The 20,413-nt window shown below is 47.0% G+C and overlaps 1 protein-coding gene across 2 annotated transcripts in view; it reads right to left on the bottom strand.

Moving 5' to 3' along the window:
* Positions 1-1,405: 1,405 nt before the first annotated feature.
* Positions 1,406-20,413, bottom strand: part of OTULIN (OTU deubiquitinase with linear linkage specificity) — a 31,479-nt gene continuing 12,471 nt past the window's right edge. The window contains exons 3-7 of one of the 2 annotated variants that reach the window (XM_045787158.2): positions 20,170-20,264; positions 16,979-17,122; positions 11,827-11,952; positions 8,940-9,209; positions 1,406-6,728 (exon numbers count right to left, since the gene is read on the bottom strand). In XM_045787158.2, coding sequence (XP_045643114.1) covers positions 6,534-6,728; positions 8,940-9,209; positions 11,827-11,952; positions 16,979-17,122; positions 20,170-20,264 — 830 coding nt within the window. In that variant the 3' untranslated portion in view covers positions 1,406-6,533. Of the gene's footprint in view, positions 6,729-8,939; positions 9,210-11,826; positions 11,953-16,978; positions 17,123-20,169; positions 20,268-20,413 lie in introns of both variants that reach the window. The other variant, XM_045787157.2, reaches the window with a different exon arrangement.

Genomic DNA, 20,413 nt, shown 5'->3' on the forward strand with positions numbered 1-20,413 from the left:
CCATCTCCCCAGTGACAGCACAGCATGTGCTGACCTGACCGCCTTTCATCTGCCCTAAACTACGTTCTAGTTCTTCTTGATCTGGGGAGATGGCACCGGAAGGATGTGGTAGGCACTGTCCTGAGCTATAATAAACATTCTACATCGTAACAGTGCATGCAAAGTCCCATCACCATGGTCACCAAACTTCTCAACACCCTGCGACAGCAGAGGGCTGGGCTGCCAGGTGGAGGGAAGGGCAGAAAAATCCTCACTCACTCTGGGAAGCTGAGACAGGTGGGTCACTCCAGGCTTTTCCACCCGAAAGGCCAAAATCTGTTCTGCCTCTTCTGGGCCAGAAGTCTAGAATCAACCCTCCAGACCCAAAGTCAGAAGGTCATTACCAGGCCACCCACCCTGTGCCCCGACAAGAGGCAGGGGTAGAAGTGGGAAGGGGAGACAAATAATCTAGAGGCCCTCCAGAAAGAATGCCCAGAAGGTCTCGAGCAAGAGAGAGAGCAGTGAAAATGGACCGTATAAACACACGCTCACTTTAACTGCACACGACACAGACGGTTTTTTATTTGATGGGGGGTAATATTCCTAAGGGCTTCCCTAGCACCGCCAGCCTGCACCCCTGCTTTTCTCTACACTTGCAGGGTGGCAGCAGGCCATGGAGAAATGCCAGAAACACAGCCCTTAGAATTGAGAACACCGTAATTCAGGAAAGTAGAGGGAAAGTGTATTCATAGAAGGCGTTGTGTTGCTAAACCATCCGAATGGTGCGCTGGAGGAGTGCGGTCTGCTGTGGCTGCGGACCCCAGGACAGTCTCGGCCACCCACTTCCAGCCCGGCACCCCTTCCGGATGGGTGCCCGCCCCCACCGAGCATTCCTCAGAAGCCCAGCACCACTTTGCAAACAGACTCCCAGACTCAGTTCTTCGACTCACGGGAAGGCACTCTGCGGACTCAAACTCCATTCTCTGGCCCCAGGAATACCTTTGAAAGCCCGGTGTTCCCCATCTTGCGATCACCCCCTTCCTTCAGGGCGGTCTAACCCATGCGCAGCGTGTACAACGTGGTTCCCACTGCGCTGCTTCTGGGTGCACGAACGTCGGTGAACACCCAGAATGTCACAGGTCCCACAGGCCTCTCCTGGGCAAACGCCGGCAAGGCCGGGGCTGGACTGCGGCTGCGGCCCTGCTCTGCAGGCCAGCGGGCTCTGCCTCGGAGGCTCTGTGAGTGCGGGCGCCTCGCTCCACCACGACCATGGCAAGAGGACGGGTACTGAATCCAGACCCGCGTCCAGAACGAGGCGCCTAATTATTCTGCAGCACTTACTTAGGGGCTTGACATCTTGAAGTCATGGGCATCACAGGCCTGTCCCGGGAGGTGCGAGTCCCCAAAAGCAACACAGCAACACAGCCAGGCTTCTGATCTTTTATTTTCTACATTTTTGGTTAATTGTACAATCCTCAGTGGCCAGGTTTGCTAAAGGGGATCAACAGTGAAGCCCTGAGTCAGCTCAGCCTCCAGCAGTGAAGACCTGTGTCAACAAGTCCCTGCCCCCCGAGCCAGGCACCCCACCACAGCTGCAGGTGGGGAGCACGGCCCCACCCGGACTGGAGCCTCAGGAGCACGTTTCTTAGAGCACAGGTTTGTGACAGATGCTGACATTTTACAGTGTAAACAGAGGAGACTTTGCTGAGCAGGCCCAGGCTCACGCAGGGAGCTCCAGGCCAAGCTCCCCACACAGTCCAGCCTCGGGGGAAGGAAGACGCGTTGCCGAAGGCAGAGGTCGGTCGTTATCCTCCTCCAAATTCACAATACAGAAAGTCAGAAGCTGCTCGATTGCAGGTAACAATACCACAACACTCTCATAAGAACAACGGAAATGAGGAGGGAGCTCATTAAATACATTCATTTTGGCTTTGTGCCCACATGGAAATACTCAGAAGTGATCGACGGCCCCGCGCACTACGGTGGCTCCTGTAACATATGTTAGCACCATTTATGGGTGTACAGATCAAGGCGTTTCTCATTATAGAAAAGCTCTTAAAATCTAAGTACAAAAAAATGATTTTGAAGCTCGTAAGGAAGCTCAACTGCCCCTGGTTACTAGGAGAGTGACCGCAGAGACCAGATATTGGGGGCCCCGTATCCTTTCCTTGCGCTAACCACATTCTGACGATTTCATCCCTGACCCAATCAAGGTGACCGGAACAAGACTCCAGCCAAGGTTCTCCTCCATGAAAAGCCCTGGCTAGTCCTGAGCATTCAAAATATTTAAATACACGGGTGGCCATAAGGCCTGGGAACAGAGGCATTATGGGATAGAATGATTTGCTGATAAGGTATTTCAATGCAATTACCACGTCTATAGTTCCAGACTGAACTAACCCATTCCACCATTCCCAGTAACCATTTCAGTTCACCATGGGAACAAGACTAGTGAGACAACTGCCCTCAGGCCCTCTGCAGGGCTGCTGGGCCCTGTGGGGCCTGGGCGCCGACCAGCTGGCATGCACCAGCCCCTCCGCTCAGAGCTGCGCCCACCTGACCCTACTGCTCCCAAGGCCCGCAGACAGCCCGACCAGCTTAGTTTTGTGCTTTTCTAGGCCCCAAGTTATAAACTGAGCGACAAAGGCTTTAATCATCGGCTGCCCTGGTCTATTTGCACAACTCAGCACTGGCTCCCTAGTCTCTCTACCTTCTCAGAAGAGATCACCAAGGCTTTCCAGAAGAGTTAAGCACTACAAATTATACTTCCATGAAACAGGGAACTTCATACGTTTTAGGAGAAGTGATCAGCAGAATCCATACACAGAAGTCCTACTCATTCAGATTTTCCACATGTAACACAGGCCGGGAGGTCTGTCAGGCATTTGTTGTTTTGTCTTTTGGTTTTGTTTTGTTTTGAAGTAGGGTTCACACCTAGCACGGAGCCCAACGTGGGCAATGACCTGAGCCTTGATCGAGAGTCGAGCATTTAACAACTGAGCCACCCAGGTGCCCCTGTTGTTTTAAGTGACATTTTTACTCTAAAATCAGTTCCTTTTTCAATTCACTTCTTCCAGTTCCTTGGGCCATTTCTGTAAGTTACTTGACACTGTGCCCTGCCTTCTGCTGAAGGATCTGGGGATTCTATGCCTTTCACACATTTTTCAGATGCACTTCACACACACTGAGGACCTCCTTTTCATTGTGTGTTAAGTAGTCACGGGGTTTTTTTTTAAAAGACATTTATTTCTATGTATGCCTACAAACGGGATTCCCTGGAGGGTTAGACTTCGGAAAATACTTCTGGGCTTTCAAGGGGGTTACCTGCAAAGTACTGCTTAATAAAGAGAGAAAATGAAATAATCAAACGTTATTTTAACATCAGAAAGAGGAGACAGCCGGGAAGTCTACTGGAGTCCAATGCATCTGCAGCAACAGCAAGAGGCCAGAGCAGTAAAGGCAGGAGAGCGAGCGCATAACAGCTGCTCCCCGAGAGGCCTTTGGGAAGCAGACCTCGGGCATGGAGGTGGGACAGCACCCTGGTGGGAGGGGTAGGGCAGGAGGGAAAACACAGCCTCTTAAAGAAAAAGGAAAAAAAAAAAAAGCACATATAACCCCACCAAAGATGTTTCTTCTGACAGAGGTGTTAAGACTGTGGCCTGAGATTTTTACCTGCTAAGCTCGACACCTGGAAGGAACCGATAATGAAAGGGTACCAAGGCAATGCCTGCAAACTTGCATCAGACCTTACTGAACTCAATACCCAACATAAAATACAAGCGTCAATGGCTCCACAAGGAAAGCAGGGTCAGTCCTGTTTGGTGTGTCTAAAACATTTTCGGACATGCTGTATTCAAAGGAAGAGGACCCGCAAACACTTCAGATCAAACCCCACCACCGTCTGGATCCCAAGTGCGAACCCACACCTGGGCCTCTCGTCCTCCACTGTGGTCATCGCTGTTCTGCATGTAGGAGTGGAATCAGTACGTGCTGTGTATGCAGAAGGAACTAAGCAGGTGAGGGGAGGAGCCAGAAGAGGTCCTGAAGAAGCAACATCAATTCCAGGGAACTTGCTATAGGGAAAGTCTTTCAGGTTTAAATGCGCTTTAAATAAGCTCAAAGCTGTAAGTCACGCCTGCTTAAGCTGGAGATCATCTTTCTGCCCAGACCACAGGGTCCAAATCTCGGACCTCCTGCAATAAGCTCTGGGAATGAAAGCAAGCCCAGTGTAGTTACCACTGCTTTCTCTTTTCCTAGGACAAGTATCATTTTAGAGGCCCCTCTAAATAGACTATCCTGCATCCATTTTGGTCTCAGTGCAATTTGTATCTCCGGGTCCGGCCAGCCCATGACCAGGAATGACGCACGGAAGCAAGATTCTGGGCAACTGAAGTTGCATGTTACAATGAAGAAATGTTATTTTTTAAAGTCAACCAATCATTTATATTCCCCGAAGTAGTGTTTCTTTGAAAGCTTTGCCTCTCTGATGCTGTGATCCCACTAAGCCAGCATGACAGGCTGAGAGCGAAGTCCAATAAGGCCTTGGGTCAGAAAGCCACTTAAACGTGTGCCTTCAAACTTTCATCACTATGGTGGTGAAGACCACAGTTTCCACGCGCTCTACCAGTATCGCACAGGAACAAGAAAAAAGTATGCATGTAAACAATTAAGTTGCCCAAAAGTCTAGTTCCAGTTCACGAAGATTAGAACATTTTCATAATGCAGAGACAGATGGTCATGAGTATTACTAAACTGAAAAGTAGGTATGGACCAACAGCCAGACTCGGTGCACCCCCGGAGGACACCGACCCCCACTGCCTTGCGCCAAAACATTCTAAGTATGCTTTAAAAAATGTTCGAGAATGAACAGTAAGCATTTCCTATTGTACAATTACAAATACTAAAATGAAGCAACAAAGCCAATAAGAAGTCATTATTATTACTTTAATTTGGCTTCTAGGTACCTCCCTATTCGAGGCACCATTACATTTCACAGTGAAAACCACAAAGCCTCTCTAACGCGTTCATGCACATTCGGAGCAGAACCCGATTCAAACACTCTAAACAATAAACACCTCCCCAACTGTGGTGAATATTACTGATGAGGTAATGGGAAAATACTCATGTAATAGTCTGCATAGTTTTGTGTGTCCTCTGAGTTTTCTCAAAAGAATTCTAATTTTTAAGTATAAGGCAAAACTTACATTTTCAAAAAAGGTTTGCCACTCCCCAAAACCATGTGATAGCTTATTAACTATATTAAATTGAACCAAATGAAGATTTTAATTATTATAAAATAAAGCTTGGTACCTCAGGGTAATACTACCTTCACAGACGCTGAGCCCAGGCAGGGGCTGCTGAGACAGCACGGGAGTGATGTGCCTGGTCCCTGGGAACCACGGACACAGCCCACAGCCCCTGTGGGTGACTCCAGCCCTAACAGCGTGCAACCAGGCCTCACCGCCAGGAACTACTCCCTCCCCCCTCAGGCTTCCCGAACCAAACCACAGGCTCACAAGCCGATGCAGCTCGGCCCCACTTCCGTACTTAGTTCTGGGACTTGCTTCTGCTTCATCTTACTCATGGAAAATCTTAGACACTTTGCTATTACCCACCCCCCGGCAGGAACGCGAATTTGGCACTGAAAGCATCCTAAAAAACATCCCGTGGGAAGGGCACAGGAAGACCCAGATCCAGCTCACCCCCACCCCTGAACTCAGCGTTGAGTGCCTGAAGTCATCGGGCCCTGGCTTCCTCCTCTCAAGAGCAGGTGATCTCCGCGCTGTTCTGACTGTAAAATGGCGCACCTATGAAACGGAGCCTCATCGCCAGTCCGACGCCGGGGCTCAACACAAGCGGTGCTCGCCCAGCTGACAGCACCGCACCTGCATGAGGCACCCGACCGGGTATGGCCGTGACCTCAGGCACCTGTCACATTCTCAGATCAGGAGTTCCAGGTGCCGTCACATCCCTCCTGCGGCTCCTTCTCCAGCCTTTACATAACTCCTTTTTGGACCCAGTTTTTAATCTTCTATGAGACAATCTGCTTAGAATAGCTTTAATTAATATGTAAATCCAAACGACGTTATGACTGTGCCACTAACAGACTCCAGCCCAGAGTTACGCCACGTCAGCTGAATTGCATAGAAGGGCACTACAGAGACCCATTACCACCAAAACATTACTATCTTAGAAAAAATGGAGAGCCAGTTTACAATTAAAGAGAGTTTGATTCTGAGACACAAAGAACACATTCCTCTCCAAAATGAGTCTTCTCAGATATAAAAGATTTGCTTTATGGAGAAGATGTAGTTTGTACCTTCCAAAAGAAGTGCTCTGAAGGCCCCCCGGAAACATATTGCATCAAAGTTAAGGGAAAACACTTGGTTAATTCTTATTATCAAAAGTTGTCTACAGAACAGCCCAGTCCAGCCTGGCTCACGGGGCCAAGAGTTCCCACAGGTCATTCTAAGAGCCCCGGAGGCCCAAGGCCCGAGCCAAGGAGTCGCCCATGCAGCTCGGCCGTGTCGCCAGGCTGTCCAGGCGCACGTCCCTCACAGACTCGTCTCCTCGCACACTCTGACGGGGATGTTGTAGTGCCGGTCATCTTCGGCGATCAGGGTCACCACCGGCCAGTCCAGGGGTGGATCGGTGGGGTAGACCGTGATGAACTCTTCAGTGCTGTACTTGGACAGCCGGTACACCTGAATGGTGTGGCGTACAGCGTAGGCCAGAAGGAACATTTCAACCTGGGGAAGAGCGCAAAGAGGTGAGCGGAGGGAAGGCACCGTGCAAGATGCAGCTCCCCACCTGCGCCACCCCCGCCCGAGTTCCAGGCAGGCACAGCCCCGCCATGCCGCGCCCCTTCCTCCTCCGCGTGGGCCCAGCCCCAGCCTTCTTGACACGGTTGTCACAAACAAGCAGATCATCAAAAGTGGACTAAATATCTGATAAGTGACTTGTATCCAGAATATATAAAGAACTTTTATAACTCAACAATAAAAAAATGATCAGTTTAAAAACTGGGCGAAGGATCTGAATAGAACAGACATTAATCCAAAAAGGATACGCAAATAGGCAGTGAGCGCGGGAAAAGTCATCAGAGGAACGCACACCAAAACCACAATGAGATTCCCCTTCACACCCACTAGAACAGTTATAATCAAACAGATAATAACAGGACATAACTACTTAACAGGTACCAGGTTTTCTTTTGGGGTGATGAAAATGTTTTGGAACTTGATAAATGTACTAAGAACCTCTGAGTCATATACTTTAAAACGGTTAATTCTATGTTACGTGAACTTCAATTTAAGAAACAAAGTATATCCCAGGTATCTACCCAAGAGCAATGAAAACATGCGTCCACACAAAAAGCCTGTATGTAAATGTTCACGACAGGATTATTCATAATAGCTAAAAGAGCAGAACGACCCCAAGTGTCCATCAGCTGACGGATGAATGCGGTCTGTCCACACGACACAATGTTGCTTGTGACGCGTGCTGCAGTATGGACGAGTCTTGAGAACATGATGCTGAGTGAAAGCAGCGAGTCACAAAAGACCACATAGTGTATGATTCCACTTCTACAAAATGTCCAGAATAGGCAAATCTACAGAAACAGAAAGTAGACTAGTGGCTGCCTGGGGCTAGGGGAGGGGGAGTTAGTACTCACTAGTATGGGGTTTCCTTTATCGGTGATAAAATAGTCTAAAATTAGACTACAGTGATGGGTGCAAAACTCTATAAACACACTAAAACCACTGAGTTGCACACTTCAAAAGGATAAACTTTATGGTATGCAAATTATATCTCGACACAGCTGTTATGTTTTAAAAATGGGACTCGCCATTACAGTAGACTTTGTGAGGACTCCGCGCAAGAACGAACTTTGGTCTAACATGCAAACCACGCTGCCCCAGGCTCCGTCCTGAAGGGAGGGGCTGCAGTTCGGCAGACAGAAGGAGCCTACACTCTGAGGGCAGGTACTTGCCGGACGCAATCCTCTTCAATCCTGCCTGACCCCGCAGGACCATCGGCATTCACCCTTTGCTACACACCACAAAGGTCGCGCTTCGGATGGAGAGCCTTAACTGCTACTTCGGTAGCCGGCTATTCCACCAACAAAGACTTAGGCTTTTTAAGATAACATCATGAGCACACACTAAAGATGTGCGGTGAGTCATGGGAGAGCACTGCACTGGGACTCCGCAGAACTCCCAACTCAGCGTATGGGTAAAAGACCCAAGAGCAGGCTGCTCTCTATTGGCTACGGTGACTCCAATTCTATTTTTAAAGGACACTATCTAATACAGCTCTGGCTGCCAAGATTAAATAGTTAAGACCCTTTGCTTCATTTATCTGTAGGCTGCCAGGCGCAAGGGTACCGATCCCATCCAGCATCCTGCAGAAGCAGCCCAGGCTGAAATGAACGTGGTTACAAAACGGACCCACAGTTCTTTTGCCCTCCTCACTTGAAAAGCTGGATGGAACTTAATGCTCTCCCCGAGAGCATTTAGTGACTTGTTTTTAAAGAACAGACTATGGTGTAAACAACAGTGTATAACAAGATGGGATCATAAAACACACCGTGGCTTCTCCCTTGCTCTCTTCTTGGATCATTGCACTGTCTGGGAGAAGCCAGCCATTGTGTCCCAAGGACACTAATCAATGCTATGGAAGGACCCATGTGTCAGGAAACCAAACCGTCCTTCTAACTACCCATGAGGCCTATGCCAACGGCCAGGTGTTGTGCCACGTTGAAAGTGGATCCTCCAGGCCAGTCGAGCCCTCAGATGACTGCAGCCCTGAACAACACAGGACCACAGCCTCCTGAGACCCCGAGCCAAAACCACACAACTAAGCCACTCCAGAATTCTTAACCTACAAAGGCTGCGAAATAACGTTTAACGATTAAAGCTGCTATTTTGGACTAATACACATGTAAAGACACAGCTCACCTGTTCAAGGCCACCAGTGTGTCCCACCTGGTTTAGATGGTTCCTTAGCAGCTGTCCAGGATCATTCGATGTGTCCCGAGCAAACAGAAGCACAGAGAAAAATGGTACTTCTTTTCCCTTCTCTTTATCATCATATAGTTCAATGGCTCTGTTTAGCATTAGAAATTTTACAGCTTCATAGAGGCTATACTCCTCTTCCTCATTTGTGAACAGTTCATCACAAGCTATCTGCCTTGCTTCGGCAGTTCTTAGTTCCGCCAAGCCTGCCCACTACAACAAGAAAGTTACGTAACAATTACATGTTTGTTCTAAAAACCCCTAGTATACTTCCATACTATGAGCACAAAATTATTTTCAAAAGTAGGCAACCATGGGTCATGTACCAATGCTCACAACACTCAAGTTTCTAGCTCAAACAACGGTACTCTTTCGACCACGCAAATTCCTTACTCAGCTTTTTCCCCGTAAATTTGAAACAAAAGTACAATGCACTAAGGAGAAGCACTGAGGCCATGGAATGGAACTGTCAACTCCCCTAACTTCCTAGACAATGAAATTGGACCAGTCCATCAGAAATACTTACGGAGGAGCTATATGGTACATGTGTGAGGGCAGTGTGTGAAGCTGTGAGGGGTAGCTAAAATTACACCTGCCCTTAAGGGGCTTCCGGGAGCACTTACCACCCAGAAACACCAAGCCAACCTGCAAAAATGAAGATGGGCAAGGAAGATTGTGAGGTCTCTTGTATGTTCGTTTACTAAACTCATCCCTCTAACTTCCTAAAAATATACATGGAGTTTCAAATGAATACATCCACTCTAGTAATTTTTACTAAGAATAAAGCAGAATACTAGGTATACAGCTAGCACAGGCAAACTCTTCAAGTGAACAAGAAAACCCCGTAAACATAGGTGCTTTTAAGTTAAAGTGAATGAGGACAAGAGATACCAACATGAACTAGTCCTTATGAATAACCAGTAACTACTGCTCCTCTCAAAAACCATTAAAATTCTAAATTCAACAGTACATTTTAATGGTAATGACTGTACCACAGGATTCTCTTCAATATGTGGTTGAAAGCTGGAGCATCTCCTATTTTCCAGAAGTAGACCCAGCTGGCAGTGAAGAGCATGGCTCTAGAGTCACAGAGTCAGGAGGGAATGAAGGCCTTGCTACCAAGCAGCTGGTGGTTTTTGCTGGGCATTAACAGACATCTGGGCCTTAGTTTCCTCATCTTTAAAATGGGGATAACACAGCAACATCTTGGTAGTTATGAGAATTAAACAACATATGAAACACTGAGTGCACAGCCTGGCACACAGGAAGTACCAGTAATGCTGGCTTAGATTATTAATGAATAATTTTAATGTTATTGCAAATTGGAAACACTTAAAACACTGCCCCAAATGAGGATCCATTTACAGCACACACATCTAATACAGCAAAAATTACAACTTCAAAGATCTTAAAAGGGAGGAAAAAGAAACTGTCACCAGTAGCTGAGCTGAAGAGCCTTCCTGCTCACTCACACAGCCAGAGCTCTTTCTAGCCCTAACCTAACCTAGATCCTGGGGTCCTGAGCCCCTGCAAACCCCGTGCTCCACTCCAAGAGGCAAAGAGAACAGAATCCCTATTTCCTTCTCTTGCCACAATTTCTTAATTGCTAGACTTCCTTTGATAGTGTACTTTTCATGAAATACTTACGTTTATAAAGAAAAACTAGGTTCCAGGAGGTCACAGCCCTCAGTTCATTCACTAAACAATATATTTACCAAATGCCTATTATGTGTCAGGCTTGGTGCTTGACACTGGGTGAAAGGAATGAGCAGGACAGCCTCTCGTGGAGCTGGAAGTCTAACCACGTGGCAGACCATACTGGAGAGAACAGATCAACACCTGGGGTAAGTGCTAACAGACTGCTGAAAGCTGTCTGACACTTTCCTCACCAGCCTCCCCCCATCTACAAAGCCCGGAGCAATCAGCAGGCTCTCAACTCAGAGTTCCTGGTGTGGAGAGCTTCAAGCTCTTCCAAGGCAAGCAACCTGGTGGTCCAGGTGGGCCAGTGTATAAGCAGGACCTCCAAAACCCACAGAATACTCCAGAAAGGGAGTATTTTAATAACTAAATCATTGGGAATCAGCTGACCAAGTTCTCCCTATAATTCTGTTTCAGAGAAACCCTCGGGACAGTTTTCAAAAGACAAGTTATTAGGGTGCCTGGGTGGTGCGGTTGGTTAAGCGTCTGACTCTTAGTTTCAGCTCCGATCGTGATCTCAGGGTCCTGAGATCAAGGCCCACCCATCTTGGGCTCTATGCTCAGTTCGGGAGTCTGCTTGAGAGTCTCTCTCCCTCTCCCTCTGCCCCTCCCACTCATGCCCACTCTCTCTCTAATATAAATCAGTCTTTAAAAAAAGTAAAGACAAGTTACTGAATCTAAATAGATAAATCTTTAAAAAAAATAAAGACAAGTTTCTAACAATCATTCAGAAATGAAAACAAGTAAAATAAATAGGGACAGAATCTTAAAACATGAACATAATTGGAAAGAATTTAAAATATGCATTCACATCATTGATAATACTCTAAGAAATAGAGACTAAATACAGACTCTCCCTGAAACCTGTCAGTAGGACTTAGAACGAAGACCACATTTACGGTTTCCTTTTAAAAAAGTTAAACATTTCACTAAACATAATAAATGGTGTCGATATCTCTCCGTTTTTACCAAAGACTTCAAAGGAAGAGTTTGTGTTCATTTAAATTATGTTGTCTAACTACCAGCCACGGGCATTTGGCAATCCACCACGTGAGGACTAAGAAGTCCTGCCGGGGCGACCAGGAGTGAGAGTTTTGCACTTATCAGAGCAAAAAAGCTACAGATTCCAAACCTTCTTCCTCAGCAACGTGAGGGACTCCTTAATTTTATCAACCAGGTCCTCGTTCTTCCCCTCAAATTTCAGTCCAAGTTTCCACTGCTTGATCCAGTTGTATTTGCTTATGAGTTTTTCCGGTAACTGGATTATCAAGAAACAGAGAGATAAAGAGGTATTAACATTCCAAGAAATCCATCACAGGATCCCGCAGAAACCACAAGGGCTACAAAACCTACCTCTGTGTCCAAATTAATTCCCGCACATTTGTCTGCTGGAGGGAAATGGTGGTTCTGGCTGAGATAACAAAGGCACGATCTACCTTGCTCAGCTCTGACCACAGCCAGAACATTCCACAGGATTTTGTGAGGGGACATTAAGGCAGTGTCCAAAACCGTGTCTTCGCAAACCACCCAGGTAGCTCCTGGGATCACGGACAGCCTCCCTGCCACTCCCTAAAGCCCGACTTAGGAAGGCCCTTTGGGCAAGCGAGATGGTTCAGGATAAAGTAAAAACCTGACTCTTTCCTGATTAGAAAAATAAAGCCTAACTTCCAACATCACCCCATATCCTCAACAGCTTTCATATTCACAAAAACGTGTATCTAGTTTAATTGCCTCATCAATACAGTAAGATAAGAAACAGAGTGGAGAAGAAGTGGGGGTTAACAGCTGCAGGGGCCCAGCTCATTAAAGAAGTGACAGCTGAGCTACTCCTTTGCCGGGTTCCTTTTCTTTTTTTCCTGGAGCGTGTTTTATTTTGTTTTCCCCTCATCATCCACAGAATCTGGAGTCTGCAAAGGCAAGCTGGGACACAACGTGATCGATGACAGCATGGGAACTCCGACACTCCCCACAGTCCTGGGTGTGTCAGGAGAAAATTCATCATGAGGCTGGGCACAGACATGTCCCTTCACTGTCGTAACACCCAGACAGGAAAAGAAAGTTCACCAAGTCAAACAATCATGAGAGGAGAATTCGTTCCTACAGCATCCTACGTGGAACATGAGCTTGTTTAACAGTCAAAACTACAGTTTTTAAACAAGGCCACATGTGCTCAGTTCCCCGGGAATCTAAGACTCTAAAGACCCTTTCACAAATGGTGATCCCAGTTCTACCTTGTCCATCTACAGCCATCATGGGAAACAAAGGTGGTTTCATTCCTGCAAAACACAGAGCCACGCAGGGATATAAATTCCTCTTCAGGTAAAGTTACCACAGTGTCGGTGATTTACAATCACTCACCAAGTCGGGGAGGGGCTGCGTTCTCCCCATCTTATCACCACCACCCCAGCTCCATGCCCACACCGCCCAGCATTTTGGCAACATGTGGGTGGCCTTGCTGCAAACCTTCAATTCAGGTTTTCAGATTTATCACCAGAACCTAAAATGCCCCCAAGTGGCAATAAGCTGAAATCACAGCTGGGCACAAAGGTGAGCACTGAGCGGGAACTATGGGAATGTAAGCTGGGAAATGGGGTAGAGAGAAGCCTGGAAGACCATCGGAGCCTCGCGTGACATTGTGCACATACCCCAGCAGCAGTCACAACACACAACTCAATCACGTGGCAGACCCCGAAGTTCTAACTACATACAGGGAAACCTTGAAATAAAACTCCATCTCCTCATTCCTTCCACGCACTGGGCAAACTGTTGCTAGTGTAATGACCTAGCTCAGGGCTGCAGGCCTCTGGGAGATGGCGGAGACCCTGGGGAAAGTCCGAAAAATGAGGTGTGAAAAAGAAACAATGAGGAAAGAAGAATGCATTTGGAATGATTTATTCAGAAGAAAAAAGTAGATCTAACCTTAAACGCTTTCTAGAGTCACAGTGCAGAGAACGCACATAAATAACCATTCTTTTCTATGACACACAAAGAGACTGGACTTTTGTCAAAATAAGAGAGATTTAAGCAAGTAACAAGATTTAAACAAGAAAAAAATGATTGGAAATATTTCAAAATAAGGTAGGTAATTAATCAGGTTAGATGGAATTTCACTTGTGCCTATACTATAAAATTACCCATTTTCTCCAGCAAGTGTCTACAATTCTTGACATCATCACCATGATTAAAAGAACTATGGGGTAACAAAGATGTGTCCCCAAAAATAACTCATAAAAAAGAGCTCCGGTAAACAAACACCGTCACAGGTACCTCCTGTTCAGAGACATTCTAAAACTTAGTGAAATTGGAAACCAAAGGACCCCTGCCCTGAAGGACACTTCCTCTCAGGGCCCAAGGCGCTTCCCCCAAGTTTAAGAACAGTCAGACCAGGGGCACCTGGGTGGCTCAGTCGTTAAGCGTCTGCCTTCGGCTCAGGGCGTGATCCCAGCGTTCTGGGATCGAGCCCCGCATCAGGCTCCTCTGCTGGGAGCCTGCTTCTTCCTCTCCCACTCCCCCTGCTTGTGTTCCCTCTCTCACTGCCTGTCTCTCTCTCTGTCAAATAAATAAATAAAATAAAATAAAATAAAAAAAAAAAAAAAAAAAAAGAACAGTCAGACCAAGCCACTTCCAATGCTAGGGTCAGGGTCAGATGATCAACTGCAGTCAAACGCGGAGACTGGGATCTGGACACAGGGAACGCAAGCACGGCAGGAGGAGAGGGGCAGCGTGGGCAAAGATCAATCTCCCAGGCTGAGAAGGAAGCCGGGCCAGAGGAGACGAGCATGGGCAGAAAGGGGTCTCTTTCGCTGAGCTCAGATTAAGGGTGGGGGCGGGCAGGTCTCTCGGTCTAGCTCTCCACTTTTCCTGTGATGTTCTGAAACCAACGACATTCTGGGAGAGAGGGAAAACGGCAAAATGCTACAGAGAACATATTTCAATCTGTAAACAGAAGCAGATCAGCCAGCTGAAGGGTGCCTGTCCCTTGGTGACAAAATAGAGCTTCTCTGGGCTTGCCCGAATTCTCGATGAGGTCAAGAGATGCTCAGCAGTGCACGGTCTGCAGGCCACTGTCCGAGTCTGGTTCTGAGTCCACAGACTCACGCACACACTTAGATGTCCGGGGACCTCTCTGACCCCAGAAGCAGAAGAGGTGGGTTAACGTAGAGCCAGTGCCGTTCAGGAGGCCCTAACAGCGCAAAACTAGATTCCCTTCAACCTGCCTGCTAAGGGCTGCTTTTCTGTGTCCCTAGAAGTGGTCAGTGCTCCCACACTTCTAAAAGCCCCATGGACACACAATAACCACAGGTGCTTGTGCCGTGAACCAACCAGGACTGAGGACTGTCACCGGGCACAGGGCAGTGGTCAGAAGAGGCCCCGAGTGTTTCAGAAAGATCAAGGATCAGGGTAAATGGAGACAGACCCACGGTCACTGGCTCTGCTCCAAGTGTTTCCGATGGCAAGCCTATGCCTTCTTTAACACAAATAATGTAGACCAAGCTCTAAGGGCAAGCAGGATTTTACTTAATAGGACAGGATACGGGTTATTCTGATGTATCAGGAAAATGAATAAGAAACAACTTTCATCCCCCAATTCCTGTAAGACTGTCTCGTTAGGCAGCAATAAGGTATCCCTTGATTTCCTTAAGCGAGTATGTTACCAAATAAATATTTTATAGTAAAGAGGTTCTTATTGCAGTTACACAAGGAGTTAGGGGAGATGCAGAGACCCACTCCTGAGGCGAGGCGGTCCAGGTGCCCCGCCACCATTGGGCGCACTGCCGGCCTCCGTAAGCCACACCGCCCCTCCGTCGGCGCCACCACTCGCTCACTCAGAGAGGCCCCTGTTACACTGGACTTTCTGAGGGAAGATCAGCGGAAGGGCCAGAGTGAGAACAGGAGTGCAATGGCCTCCACTGCTTGTGCCCTTTGAGGCCGTGGGACCCCTCGTGTACCTAATCTCTAGCTTAGCTGGCAACCAGCTTCCTCTAAACGCCGTCTTATTCCAGGCAAATACCCCAGCTCCTTCAACAGTTCCTGAACAAGATGAATCATCTTGGTCACACTCCCATCTGGACTGAGGATACAGGCACAAACCCTCAAGATGGGCTCTGACCAGCCCAGCTCAAGATGGGACGGTCACTGCCTGTGGTTTAGAAGTGTTCAAGACACGGCTTCGTTCTCACCGCCGGCCACCGTCATGTGGGCTCTGACTGAGCTTGCGATCAATTCATCCTGATGACCTTTGTAAGCTGCCAATCAATTCATCCTGATGACCTTTGTAAGCTGCCGTTAAGGCAGATTTCCCACAGAGAGCACTCTTGGGTTTTGTTAGTGTTTGTGGTGTGTGTGTGTGTGTGTGTGTGTGTTTAAGCACAGGGCTTCCAGTTTTCTTCCAATTAATGTCTTCTTATCAGTTCTGCCCAATCATTCCTGCCCACCAGACTTTTTTTTGAGATAGTCTATCATCCAACCTATCATATGACTTCATCTGATGTAGGTCATAGACACAAGACACAGTGACACGACATTCTAGGGTGTCACTACCACACCGCGGATTTAAAACAAAGAAGGCCAGGGGCGCCTGGGTGGCGCAATGGTTAAGCGTCTGCCTTCAGCTCAGGGCGTGATCCCAGCATTCTGGGATCGAGCCCCACATCAGGCTCCTCCGCTAGGAGCCTGCTTCTTCCTCTCCCACTCCCCCTGCTGTGTTCCCTCTCTCGCTGGCTGTCTCTGTCAAATAAATAAATAAATGAAATCTTTAAAAAATAAAGAAAGAAAGAAATAAAACAAAGAAGGCCAGGCACGGGACACATCCCGACCCTCACCTCCCATGCAGCCTCTCCCAGAGTGACATGAGCTACCAACTACACCTGTCCTCTTAACACAGTGCAGAAGGCGCTCATTTCTCGCACTGGAGCTGTAAGCACAGAATGTGCATTCTAAAACCCCGACAGCTGCTCAGATGGGACAACGTGCAGCCCACTTACTACAGACAGCAACACTGAAGTCAAACTGCTCCTAAGCACTTTTACAGAGTATGAACATCAGCTCTTCAATTCAGCTGAACTGTTCAAATACATTGTACCTCGGTTCTCTTCTGGGAAACAGCAATTATTCTTGGTCGCTTTACTATGCAAAATCATCCCGGCCACACGAAATGGAATAAAGCCACATGCTGACGTCACACTGCAGACAGTAACTGGCACCCAGCACAGGCTGAAAAGGCAGCTCTTTCTCACAAAAACGACTGGAAACATTGCGAACTCAAACCTGCAGCAGCAGCGTACCAGCGTGAGCTCAGGGTCCTTCAGCCAGGAGGGCAGCGCTGCTGGCTGGCTCATCGCCTGGAACAGCGTGGCCCTCAGTGCGCAGTAATTATCTCCACGGACGCGCCTGATGGAGGTGAACTTCTGAGACACCTCCTCGTAGCCCTGGGTAAAAGCATCAAAGAATTCAAAACGGTCATTACTGACTTCGGAACGTAGGGGAAGTTTTATTCCTGTGGAAAAAAAATGTGTCCCTGATCACTGCAAGAATGAAAACAAGGCGGGCTGGTCCCTCACATAAGCCACTTGAAGTCCTTTTTTTTATTAATCAAAAGAAATTAACAAATGTTAATACTGTACAAAACATCAGCATATGTAACAGATAAAATACATAGGAACACACAAATGATAGACCAAATATTATGAAAACACTAGCCACCCCCGAGGTTAGGAGTCAGATGTCTCTTTCTAAACAACTACTCTAACACTCACTTACTGATAACCAACATCCTGAGGGGTGTAATCTGTGTGAAAGTGACCCTAATTCTAATGAAGAAATAGGATAGAACAGAGAGAGGGACGAAGTTTATACCTCCGTATTTAAAAAAATTTTTTTTTAAAAATCCCAAGTTTCGGGGCACCTGGGTGGCACAGCGGTTAAGCGTCTGCCTTCGGCTCAGGGCATGATCCCAGCGTTACGGGATCGAGCCCCACATCAGGCTCCTCTGCTATGAGCCTGCTTCTTTCTCTCCCACTCCCCCTGCTTGTGTTCCCTCTCTCACTGGCTGTCTCTATCTCTGTCAAATAAATAAATAAAATCTTTAAAAAAAAAAAAAAATCCCAAGTTTCCATGGTATACTAAAAAAAAGTCTACATGCTAGGAGATACCTGGATAATTCTATTAGACTCTTCAAAAGTGGATTTAAGTGTCATTATTTGGTCTGCAAGTCAGACAAGGAAATGAAAATGTTCAGTGACCTACATGCTGTCACTCAAGAACAGCCATCCAAACGGACCATTCTGACGCATACTCCAAACACAGCCACCATAAAAGGGTCCACAGGCACCACGACCACCTGATTTCTCCAGCAGGATGATGCCCGAGCATCAGGATCAACTTTGCTGCCTCCTGCATTTCACTAGCCTCGTCCTGCGGGCCCTTCTGCTCATCCTGCTCCTCGGTGACAGTCGCCTGAAACTCTGCTTCCCACCTGGCCCTTACACAAAGGAAGGAGCATGGCCCTTGTCAGGGGTGGGCGCCGTGCAGACTCTGCCCAAGCACTGGACCCTCGTTATTAGTTGTTTTCAAGGTTCGAATCATAGGATGATGTGCTCAGTGGGTGAGAGTCACATTTTCACTCAGTGCTCCAATCGCTGTAACATACTGAGGGCCGGTCAAGCATCTCCGCCCTTCGGCGGAGTCCTAGTTACCCTGGGATACTCACGATGCCTGGCCTAACTGTACCTGCATCTTTCCAAATGCATCAACTACTCATGCTATTTCAGAGGTGAATCAAACTTCTAAAATTAAAGTTGAGTTTATACACACTTACTTCCAAAAGAATATCCAAAACAAAAATAAACCATAAGACAAGTAAGGACAAAAAAAAGAACTGATATCCAAACTGTTATCGGACCCCTGAGATGCTCTAACCACTGCCACGGGTCCCAAAGTGACACTGGTCTAACTGAAGTGCCTCTCATTACTTGGTCGCTGAAAGAGTCTGACTACATGGTCAAATCTTGCCCTCAAACTAAAATCACAGAGAAAGGGTTTTAGCATGAGTTCCAAAATAGGTAATATCTGGATAACAGACACCTTTGCGTTATGGACCCTGAGGTGCCAACTGTTAAATCCTTTCAAGAGTCTGAGGTTATAAAATAAAATTGCAAGTCAGAGAAAGCATTTCTGGGAAAGATGAGAAAACAGATGTTAGGTATCCAGCCTCCTGGTTATCTAGTTTGATACAGAGCTGAAGTTTGGAACACCTGTAAGTGGCCAAAATATACACATTCAGCAGATGGCCTCACAAAGTTGAACATTCATAGTCCAGGCTTCTCATGGTTGAGCTCCCCACCAAGTGCCTGAGACACCAAGAGACTACAGTTCAGACTGGCAGGAGCAAAGCTAACACTGGCTCTCAGAGCTTTAAGTAGCAACTACACTCTGAGTAAGGTCAGCCCATTTCAGGGCAGGTGTGAGAGCTGAGGTGCGTGTGAAAAGGCACAATGTTTTCTATAAAAACGAGCACTGAGAAAAAGAACATATATACAAATATTTAAAAATTTTAAACCCTAAACAATACAGATCTAAACAACAAAATAGATATTCCTATGAAATATGACAGGTCAGTATGTCTAATATAAAAGAAGTACATTCAAATTCATAATGTAAATAATCCCAAGAGAAAAATGAGCAAAGGACAAACCCAGAGGTTATAAGAGGCGGTGGAAGTTTTAGATCGAAACTGCCGTTTCTGTAGCTCGGAAATGGTCAAAGAGTAGCAATTTCATTGTTCAACCCACTAAGGAATGCTGGATTCAGGGTCCATCGGGGGGAGAACCAACAGGGTGCTGCGCTTGACCAGTGTGCAGCGGGAGTGGGCCCGACTGAACAGTGACCCGGCCCAGTCACGGCAGGACCACGTCAAGGGAATCCCCAATTTCCCAGAGCCTTGGACACTCCCTAAGCGTTGTCAATCTATGCGATGGGACCAAGAAGGGCAGCTCCAGGAACACCTTAAACAAAGGGAGTAGTTTCAGGGTTCCCTCTGCACAGGGAGTGTGGGAGAGCCCAGGCCCCTCGGACAGGAGGGCAGGGGACCAGACCCAGGTAGGGACAGCAGCTGGGATGGCATCTGCCGGTCCCATTCCTAAAGCTTTCCCAACATTCCCAAATGACCCTAAGAGGACAACCAATGACTGGCCCAACTCTGAACAGCACAGCATCGGTTAGATGTATTTTTCAAAGAAACAGAGTTACGGAACAACTAAAGCTGGCCCTATAGTAAAACTGTGACTCGAAACAAGTTCCTTACCTTTGGAGTCTGTTTCCTCATCTCTAGAATTAGAACACCAATATCTACATGATCTAAGAACAGTTGTTGTAACTAAGTCTAATATAAAATATAAAATATAAAAGGACATATTACATAATTACTTATGATAGACTATTTGAAAGACTTGAAACTTCGTGCATCTAGGCATCATACCTTTTTCATACATGTGGCTTTTTGTGTATTTCCCCTCCATTCTTTTTTGCAGTAGTCCATGATATCCATTTCAGGAGCTACACTTAATCTGGCTTCTGCTGAGGAATCAAAAAGGGGGGTGGGTGGGTAATGAAACAAAGCATAATCAAAATAACAGTACTGCTTCACTCAGGTTACATTTTCTCTAACTTCATTCCAAAAAGATCCAGAATCCCGCCACTACCTATCACCATCCCCTCCCTCC

The sequence above is a fragment of the Ursus americanus genome, chromosome 15 (genome assembly GCF_024610735.1).
Source record: "Ursus americanus isolate L20-20 chromosome 15, mUrsAme1.1.p, whole genome shotgun sequence".
NCBI lineage: Eukaryota > Metazoa > Chordata > Mammalia > Carnivora > Ursidae > Ursus > Ursus americanus.